Consider the following 11680-nt stretch of genomic DNA (forward strand, 5'->3'; position numbering starts at 1 on the left):
TCGCGTACCACTAATGACTAAAAATAGAACAATCCAAAATCCAAATTTTACAGTTAATTACATTTTTTTTCTTATAAGAAGGCAGTAAAATACTACAACGTTGACAACTACAGTATAATTACTTTTATTTATTAGTTTTTTAAAATAAGATATGAATTAAATAATTGAATGGGTTTGTTACTTTGTTATCCAAAAACGGCACTTCGCGTACCACCATAATATGGTTATAATATGGTACGTGTACCACAGTTTGAAAACCGCTGAATTAAACTATTAATAACCACTACATGGGAATTAACTGCATGCGATAATATTACAAATTTTAAACAACGATGCGGGAGAAGATTGACCAATTCATAAACAATACACAAGTAATGTATGCCTCCATAAAAAATAACATCGACAAAGATATTTTGGAGAGCCAATTTTTTTTTTATCGGCATTTCAACAAAAAAATGTAGAAAAATCGAAAATTTCAATGGTCTATAAATAGTTTAAAAAATTCTAAATATTTTGAAAATTTAATCGTTACAGCAAAATAAAAAAATTGATTTTGCCAAAAACTGGTTATGCGTAAAAATTCCCGTTTTTCCGTTACTTTTTTAGGGCTTTTCCTGATGCATTTAAAAATTATTGGAACTTTTGACCCCCAAAGTACCAACTAGATTCAATTTCCTTTTCAAAGAGGGGATGAAGTCAAAAATCAAAGCTTTATTACTACTCCAAAACGTGATGACAGACACAAAAATAAAAAAAAACGCTTTCCAAAACAGAGATCGGCATGTAAACTTTCTTGATTTTTAATTTTTAGAATTGTATGTAATATATATGTATAATGTATTTTATTTTCATTTTCATTTAGTGAGATAGATCTCTGAAACCGGAGAGCGGATTTTGATGTTTGTGGTCTTGTTAGATTTACATTGGTTAGGAGAAGTGCAGTGAAGATTTTCAGAACTTTAAATAAAATGTTAATTCACTACAGAACTTCAAAAAAAATTTACACATTTTATTGGGTATTTTTTTTTATGTTTTTCAGCTTTATAGCTTTATAGTGAGTTAACAATTGAAGATAAAGTACTGAAAATCTTCACAGCATTTCTCCTAGCCAATGTATTGTGAATCTAACAAGACCCTAAATAACAAAATCTGTTCTCCAGTTTCAGTAATCTACCACGCTAAATGAAAATCTAGCAAAAAATAACTATTTTTTTAACTGTGAAAAATAAATAATTATTTTTTGAAAATTTTTAATCGCACATTTTGTATCTACTTGATAATCTATTATTAATGAGCTATCAACCAACTTTTTAGCTATAACAGTTTTGGAGAAAAGTTAAAAATAGAAATTTTGGGACTGTTCACGTCGACGTTTGAATTCAAATCGTTATACCGCTTGGGTGTGATATCGGATCTCTAATATTTTATGTTAAAGCTAGCTTAATTATCCACCTACTTATTACAACTGACTACTGAGTTACATTTTTATCATTTTCTTATTTAACAAAAATTCTTGAAGTTTTAAAAATTCAGACTTTTTTCATTTCAATTACCATACTTACTTGATTAAAAATCAAGAAAGTAAAAATAAAAAACACACATCATTGTAAAATCAATATATTCATCATTCCGTTCAGAATCTAAGATAACAAAAATAACTTTAAACTTAAAAAATAATTTATTATCAATTTAATAATCTAGTAATTGTCTACTATACTTTATGAAATGTTGTTTTTATTGATATTATCGTTTTAAAGTGAGTTATAGGCAACTATATGTAAAATATTACAACCTTTAAATATTCATAACTCACTTTGAAATAATAATATCAATAAAAACACATCACATTGTCTAGATAATATTCTTACCTTTAAATTTGATAAACGGTAAATTTACTCTAATATTAAAGCTAATATCACAAAATGTAATTTGCTGAACTTAAATATTTTATTATGTACGTTAGTAAGAGAGACAACACATGTGTGGGTAGTGGGTACTACGTCATCTTATCTAGGTACATTTTATTAAAAACAAGGTGTAGCAAGGTAACTTGGTTACTATATCAGACCCGGATTAAGGTATAAGCAGTGTACGCTGCATTCTACACAACACAACTACGGATTTAGGGACATTTCAAATTATTATATACACAAATAATATTAAGTTTTACAATAAATATTTACATTGTTATTAATTGTATCATGTAATAATAAGCAATATGCTGAGTGGAGACTGGAAACGCTTCTTCGGTCTCAATCTCAAAATATTATACGTACCTATATAATTATATTTTAACAGATGTAAATTCCTTGCAAAACAATAAAATCTCTAAATAGTAAATAGTATACCTTGGTACTCGTCCAATATGCTATCTGCTGTATGCTTCTTTTAATCCAACTACAATTAAAAAGATTATAACAGGTTAAATTCAGCGAATATTAGAGCAAACATTTTAATAGTCTGTCTATTAATGATGCGTTAAATATTTTCAATAAAAATGTTATGCTAATTTAAACTATCAATAATTGTACTATGTAATAATTGTAAATATTGTAAGCTGGAGCAAGGTATCGGGCGATATTGTACTTACTTGTAGATGAGTGTATTCTTTTTTCGAAATGAATCTATATAGATAAAAATGTAAAATTTGTTCTTTCTATCAAAACCAAAGAACTAGATTGTATGTTTTTCCAAATTTAGATCTTGCTCAGACAAGAGAACATTTCCGTTCTTAAAAGTGTAAAATCCTATTTGTGGCCAACCATAAAGGAAGAAAGGCTGAATGCATTAGCAGTACTTACTATTTAGCATTGAAGCAAAATTGGTTTTAAAAATCAAAATTTAATGATACTATTATAACACATTTGCGCATCAAAAAGCAAGAAAGAGAAATCAGAAAAGTATATATAATGATTTATGTTTACCTATATTAATTATTTTATATTTTTATATATTATCTAAAATACATTTTGTTTTTACTTGTTTGCACATATTATATAAGTACACGGACATATTATTGATATGATTTATTAATGTTTCTTTTAGTAGCTATATTTTGTTTTGTATTGATTTTTAATGACAATTAACTGTAAAGGTTTATTAAAATTATTATTATTAGTTATATAGGTTAATAATTAATAAAAGCTATACATTATAAATGTGTGATAATTTTAATTGTCTCAATATAGGTACGTACAATATATTATATAAAATGCAAATTAAAGAAATAATGTATAAATGTATAATCAGTATAGTATACTATTTTATGTTGTTCTAATCATTAATCTTACGTAATACTGTATCTAATAGATAAATTCATATAAGTTTAGTAGTTACTAGTGTATAATCAACTTTAATTTAATATAATATAATATAGGATCCTTATAGTTTGGTATTTCGCTATTCCTTTTTGCACAATCATTGGATTTTGAGGAGATTCATAATTTATTAAGCTTCTGTTTGAAAATCTTATTATTCTATTTTTTCATTGAATAAAAATATAAAATAATATTATTATCATTATTCATTACAATTATTATTAAAAAATGTGCGTAAAAAAAATTCAGTATAAATACTATAAATATGCTTATGTCAGAAATAAACAATTTATAGTACAAATATATTTACAAAATAAATAGGTACATATTTTAGTATATACCTAGTTTATTATACATTAACAAATTAACAACTAAATATATTTTTAATTATTTTCATAGTTTATTATAATATATCGTTACGAACTCGCGATGTTATGATACGGGTATATCGTATATGGATAACTATATACACCTATGCAACGCCACAGCTTGTGCGACATTATGAATCGCACATAAAAATACCAGTTTCCCGTATAACTGTAGGTAATATTATACAAGTAATAATATCACGACGGCGCGGCAGCTATAAAAGCTTATGATGTGCGGCGAATATTGTCGCTCAAATCGGACGATAACGACATGTTTAATTTTGTATTATTATTATATCATTTTAATTTTTTGTATGATGTATTATAGTTCTTAAATTTTTCATAGCACTCCTGTGCTAAACTACTACGAGCCGCCACTGTAAATAGGTAATATATGTATGACAACCATCCAAAAACGATTGAAATATCATTCAACTAGCATTCAAGATTTTATTTTATTTGGTACAATATATTATTTATTTTATTATACATTATTAATATTGGTACCTACTCTATAGGTTCGGTTTCAAAAGCAGATAACCAAAACGAGTTTTCTCGTTTATTAATTTATTATTATAATTATATAACAAGTTCGGTGCAAAAAAATAGCATTGTCAGCCAGTTTAACTGTATACAGTATACGTTTAGCTATAAGTTATAATGTAGGTTCCTCTTCCCTAATTTAAACTGTTCGGAATTTCATTTTCATAAACATTATATAAACAACTAGATTCACTGGATTTTTCAATAAGTCCTATATACCATAAAAATACATAAACAAATTTAGTTGACCAACATATTATAGTATAGCAGACCAATCCACAGCAAAAATAATATTATGATAGATACCTACATATAGAATAGATATATAAAAAGATTTTGTATAAGTCATTACTCATTATATAATAAGTTATAAATATGATTAAGAGGAGAGGACCTCATACCAGTATGTGTTGTCTCCGTATTATCTAGGGCATCACGTAGGCTTTTATTGATATATTTATTTTACAATGACTTATGGGCATTTTAAATTTTTAATATTTTACATTTTTATAACTAGGGATTAAAATCTTTGAGAACCTTTTAAAAAATTTTTAAAAAAATGTTTCATTGGCAAATTGTATTAATAAAGAATCAATAAGCTTCAAAATTAAAATTAAAATGAAATCAAATTTTTATTAAATAAATACATTTTTATGCATTTTGTACTATAATTTTTGACATACATTTATTACAACGTCAAAATTATAAGTAATATACTAATAATATTAATATAAGTAGGTACCTACCTAATATCTATTAATATATCCTGTGGATGATGGATGACGGATGTCAATTGTCAACGCAATATTTCTTTCCGGATTGTTTAAAACAAAAATATTACAAATATTACACTTTTTATGCCATAAATTATGAGTGTTTTAAAGCTATGAGTTATGACGACTATGAAAAAGCATATCAATTGAATTAAAATAATTTTATATTTAGGTATTACGTGAACCGTGTACCTATACCTGTATAATACATACAAACATACAATTACTTCTCATCTCTCATGTCTTGCTTGTATAATAAAAAATAAATAATTATGTATAAGTAATATGTTTATGTATTACATCATATATTATGCAAAGTATTTTCGCCTTCCCTTTCAAGGTATGTTGACAACTGTGGTAGATATATAAACAATAGGTGCCTAGAAAACCAAAAAAACTAATATTTACTCAATATTGAAACTGGATGCTGAATTATCAAGTATTAACTACATATTATCAAGAATCAACATATAATTGGTAAACCATCCACGCGATAGTAATTAAATACTTAAATTTACCTATCTGTAATAATATAGTATAATTAATTAAGACACTATATTATACATAAGTAGAATACACTTTATTCGTTTTTCAGTATTATTCTTGCGATTACGGGCAATTTAGTATTTACCATTGATCGTGTCTGATCGACGTTCAGCCACCAACTTGTCATAAAAAATTAATAATTACCTACAATTAATAATTATTATATTACAATTTGCTTAATCTTCGAAGACATAATCTATAGTTGAAGATGACATTATGACTGCGGTAGGGAGTGGCACACTGCACTTTCTGGACTCTGATTGGATGGTATCGTAAGACGATTAAAATGTTATACCATCTTATCTGTTCTGTGATGTTACCACAGAACTCTGTTGCAATAATGTGTCACATATTATAATATACTCACATGTACCAGATTTTATTAATGTATGTATATAATATTGATAAGAACTTGTGATACTATGATAAGATAAAAGACATTTTATGATTTTTGTTAATTTTTTTCATTCGTACTGAATGCCGAGACTGTCCACTGTCCAGTGTCGGGCATTCGTTCAATAATCATCTTAGAACGCAAAAATAAAAATCTTACAAACAGCAAAAACATTTTTAGGTGTTTGATGAGAGAAATTTTCATTAAGAAGTGAAGGTATTGCGTTGACGCTGGCAACGAGACGTAACGAAACCGCGCTGTGTGAAATTATTTAAATCGTACTCACACTTATCGAGTAATAATAATAATAATAATAATGATAATAATTTGTTTAACTTATAATCCATACTCGACATACAAAAACATTATAACTGCTATGTTTGTATAGAGGAGCTGTGTACTTTGTACAATCATTATTCGCGCGGACGTGAAAAACGTTTTTGTCTTGTGAAATCGCATTATGCAACAGCAATCGTTTCAATGGGCATAACCAAATACCAATGGACGAAAGGGTAAGCATCCGCGATAACACGAAGCCTCTGAGGAAATATGGTAGCATAAGTAATAATACCAACTTCATCCGAAATGAGCACTACATCAAACATGTTGTCACAGAGACGGATACGTTGCAAGGGCTTGCACTTAAATACAGCGTGACGGTAAATATAATTATTATTTAGTATTTTTAATATTTTACTAAATAACCTTTGATATTTCCGTCTTTAATCGCTTTGTTTATAATGTTGTCCTATTAGACCGAGCAAATACGAAATGCCAACCGACTCTTCACGAATGACAGTTTATTCTTAAGGGAACATCTGAATATACCTACTTGCGATATCAAAGCAATTGGAACAAACAACTTTCAAAATGACAAAGGGTCAAAATCATCTAACATATCACCGATTGAAGAGCACAACATTGATGATTGTAATAATTTCTTAAATAAAATAGATCACAAAATTGCTAGTGCAAGAGCTCAAGTTATTGATAGTCAAGACAGAAGTGTGTAAGTTATTTCTTAAAATGGTCTAAATTTCTTTACAAATAATTAATTATTTCTATAAGTAATTAGAATTTGACATACAATTGTTTATAATCCAACACTCGAATATTTATCAATTTTCTATAAAAAAATAATTTAAAAAAATATTAAAATTATTGGGATACATGGATGAAACCCTAGTACATCTTACACCTCAAATTTATTACAAGTTTAACTATGAGTGACACTTCAATATTTTATAAGCCATTAAGATTACCATTATTAAGATAGACAATCGCATTTCTCTATCTAATTTAATATTATAAATTATTCAGATTATTTTGATACTTAATATTTAATTGACAGAGAATAAAAATGAAACATAAAATAAAGTGCAACTTTTACTATAATCCTTTTCTTTGATTTTAATTAATGGTAAATAATTCAGAATTAACAATTTTATTAATGCTGTTATTGTATATTGTTTATGCTTACTATTTTAATTTGTTAGTTCACTTGACCATTCCAATTCCATGTATTCTCAAATTATTTAATTATTATTCATTTTTATGTTAATGATAGAAATTAATAATATAATTATCTGTTGGTTATACAGGTACTGTCCAGAAGAACAAGTATTGTTTACACGACAACGACTAAGTCGTAGAATACAGGGTCCCTCACTAAGTACAGATGATATACCAATAATTGTGACCCAAAATAAAAAGTTAATGAATTCACGGCAACGGCTTGAACAAGAGGAAGAAGAAATGTTTACTCTGTGATAAATAGTAATATAATGTACCTAGCCAATATTATTTTTAACTACAACTATTTCATAGTAATTATCTTAAAACAATTTTGATTGAGATGTTGACTTATTAATATAATCTAACTGAACTGTAACTTGTTTTTAAAAAACTATTAATTATTAATTTTCAATCTAAGTAAGGTTGTGGTTATGTTATTTTTTATGTTTAAAAGTACATTTATTTTTTTTGTCTATATTTGACGTAACCAATGCTGTGTTTGGTTCCGTTTTAATGTTGTAATTTAAAATAATATTTTTGATCAATAAATTATGTTCTCTGTTAATTGTTGATATTTTATACTTATTTGTTTTTTTGTTTTTTTTTATGATATTAAATATTTTTAAAACAATTAATTGTAGTTTTACAAGACACCAGGTGTCACAACTGTAATTCCCTTGTTTAAAATGTTCAGCATCATGTCTCTCTCTATGTAATATTTATATACTATATGTACTCTGCATTTATCATATAATATAAATAAATTATTTATTCAATTTAATTTATTTAATTTTTCAAATTAAATATTTACTTAACTTTTACATCAGTACTATTATTATATTTATATTTAACTAACTATTTTATACTTTTTTTTTTTTTATATAAACAACGAATCATAGTTACTTCAAAACAAAAAATTAGTAAATTAATCCACTAAAATAGCAATGCTATACAGATACAAGTACAATCAGACAAATAGAAATGCTTTATGTTATGTAATCATAAAATATTGTTCTCAGAAAGTTATTTATTTTATTTCCAGCAATTAAAAATGTAATATCTAGTTTTATATTTTAGAAATATAAGTATTCATAAATTATTTATTACATTTATGAAATTGTAATGTCCACTCATTCTTTACTAATGAAATATTGAAATATCACTAATGATCACACAACCATATAGAAGTCATTTGTTCAAGGTTAGTTATAAAGTCATAATTTTTATATAGTATGTACTGATACATGTAAACCTATTATGTTTAAGTTAATATACCCTTGCATTTACTTTTTTAAATGACATTGTCTTAAACTGTTATAGTTAACAAAGAAATGAACATTTATAAAGGAGTAGATTTTTAAAAATAGAAATTAAATTAATATTTATCTGGTTATATTACAGTATTGTTTTTTTTTAAATAATGAATATTATTGAAAGGAATAACATAAAATTCTTGAGACATCATTATATTATTATTATGCTGCATTGCTGTGTATATGTTAACTATAAGACATAGGTATAGACCATACACCTTAGCCCTTAGGTACTATAACTATATACCGGCTTTGACCACTCATATTTTTAAAATAATATATAATTTCTATTTTATAATACCTATAGGCTATAGTTACTTATATAAATTCCGTATCATACAAATTGGAAATTATTGTTTACCTATTTGATTTTTATCCACTCTTATAAGTTATAATTATAAATTTATAAATATGAACTATAGCCTACCTACTGTTATAAATAATCTTTTTAATAGGTACCTAATAATTAATAGTATGACTTCATTACAACCAATAGTATAATAGCAATTAGTTATTTGGTTTTAAATAAGGATGCCAGACAATACAAATAAATAGTTATGTTATTATGTAAATATTACTATAATTATTATTAATAATGTAGGTAGGTGGTACCTAATTATAAAACTAAAACAATTATAGACTAGTCTTCAAGTGCAAGCAGACATATATTTTGTTTTGAGGTACAATTTAGGAGTTAGGGTTTTTTTCTTTATCTTTTATTTAAATTGGAATAAAATATATATAATATAATTATAATAATCTATTATTTCCGTTATTTTTATAGTAGATTTAAAGTTAAACAATAAAATAGGTTAAATAGTGCATTTTGCCATTTTATAATAATGCTAACGGCCAAGTTCATCAAAATAAATCATTAGTGCATTAGTCGATTGTCACATAATATATATATATAGCTGAAACTGAAATGTTGCCATATTTGGATAGCCATATAGGTAATATGTAGCTACCTAAAATAATATATGGTATAACAAAAACAAATACAATTATTATGAGTTATGACATATCAAAAAAAGAAATAAATAATAATTACGTAATATTATTGTTGTTGGAATTATACGTGCTCTGCAGAAGATATCTATAAATATTCTAATAAAGATAATATTTTATAATACCAAGTACCTACAGGGGCAAACGCAAGGGGAGTTTTTGGGGTTTACACCCCCTCCGAAATATCAGGAACAAAAAATAAAGTACCTGACCTACAAATTAATAGTATGATATTTATGTACATTTTTTTAAAAACCTCCGCCGAATTTTTTTCTTTGTTCGCGCCTGATTACCTACATAAAACAATTTGTGTCATATGACTGTATAGTTTGAAAATACCTAGGGTTTATAATATTTATTTAAAAAAATAATTTATGCACGCATTAACTACCTAACTTTGGTGTATGTTAAAAAATACAAGTGTTTATATCACTTTCGATTTTCGAATGATTTTACAATTTTTTTACTACCCCATACATTCTAAGTTTTTAACTATTAAGAGGACGCCATACCAGCATGTGTTGTCTCTGTCTTATACACGCGTAACATAGCTAAAAACTGTTTTGCGCGGGACAACTTTACTCCCTCGATATTTTAATCGAAACAACCAAAATTATAAATCCCATTGGGAAGAACTTTACCTGTGACGTAGCGTTTTAATTTTTTTGATAACATGAATGCAATTAAAGTTATCGGTTTGAGAACTTTAGGTTTTTTTTCATTTAATTATTAAAAATTATTGGTTACCACTATCAAAAAAATTAAAACGCTACAACGCTTACAACTAGTAAAGTTCTTCTCAATGCGATTTAAAATTTTGGTAATTTTGATATAAATATCGAGGGAGTAAAGTTGTCCCGCGCAAATCAGTTTTTAATTATGTTACGCGTGTAAAGACAGAGACAACACATGCGGGCAAAGCGTCCTCTTAATAATAGAGTAAATTTACCTATTATAAAATTTAAATGTAAGAATATTATCTCGACAATGACATATGCTTTTAATGATATTATCATTTTAAAGTGAGTTATGAACATTTTAGAGTTGTTATATTTTACATAGCTTGATACTTTAGTCTATAAGTATCTACCTACCGATTATACCAGAACGAGTTACATCCTATTAGCCTACTGAATACTGGTGTATTGTAGTGCACTAATACCAACTAATACAGTAATACCTAAGTAAAAATTGTAGAGGAATAAATTCGGTAATTGTACGTTACGTACTAAAATCTATAATATAAAACTACTTTATAAAATAATTTTAGTCTGTTTATATGTATTTACTATTTACGCAAGTAACTATTATTGTAATCTAAGTAGTAGGTATGTTGCAAATGTATAGATAAAGATAAAGCTTATAATTCCCAAGAACCAGTTGTCAACGCTAAATAGTAAATTCCTAAAAATACTAACTTAAATCAGTTAAATCTGTTTAATTTAAGCAGTTGTGTAAACTAAATATTTGTAATATATGGTCAATATAGGTTTGTAGTCGGCCTATCAACAATTGATATTTGATGTGCAGTGGTGGTGTAGCCGTGGTTTAATAAATAATTCAAAATAAGATGTCGCAAATATTTTCGGTGTGTATCTATTGAAAAATATTTGAAGTATAATATTGATTGCAAATTATTCCAAGTGTATTTAATTAATGAAAATAAACCAAGTTGCAGGGACTGTTTCGTGATGTCAACGTCAACTGACGTGAAAGTACTCGTGCTGGCTCTGGTAAATCACGTCTGCCGGAGTCCTCTCTAGGGCCCCGTCATATAGTTATATAGTCGGTTTTCCCCTATCTAATCTTCTCCTGTTCCTATTGGTCAATCGGATGTGCGTCATTTGTTGTTCACACTTTATTACGCAGTATAGGATTTACGAGGACGTGCGATGACCTAAAT

The 11680-nt window shown here is 26.5% G+C and overlaps 1 protein-coding gene across 1 annotated transcript; it reads left to right on the forward strand.

Moving 5' to 3' along the window:
- Positions 1–5923: 5923 nt before the first annotated feature.
- On the forward strand, positions 5924–8021 carry LOC132917756 (lysM and putative peptidoglycan-binding domain-containing protein 2). Its single transcript, XM_060978640.1, has 4 exons — positions 5924–6236; positions 6330–6600; positions 6697–6950; positions 7543–8021. Exons 2-4 carry the CDS (start codon positions 6442–6444, stop codon positions 7709–7711), a joined length of 582 nt encoding a protein of 193 aa, XP_060834623.1. The 5' UTR covers positions 5924–6236; positions 6330–6441; the 3' UTR covers positions 7712–8021.
- Positions 8022–11680: the final 3659 nt, after the last annotated feature.

The sequence above is a fragment of the Rhopalosiphum padi genome, chromosome 1 (assembly GCF_020882245.1).
Source record: "Rhopalosiphum padi isolate XX-2018 chromosome 1, ASM2088224v1, whole genome shotgun sequence".
In the NCBI taxonomy this organism is placed as follows: domain Eukaryota; kingdom Metazoa; phylum Arthropoda; class Insecta; order Hemiptera; family Aphididae; genus Rhopalosiphum; species Rhopalosiphum padi.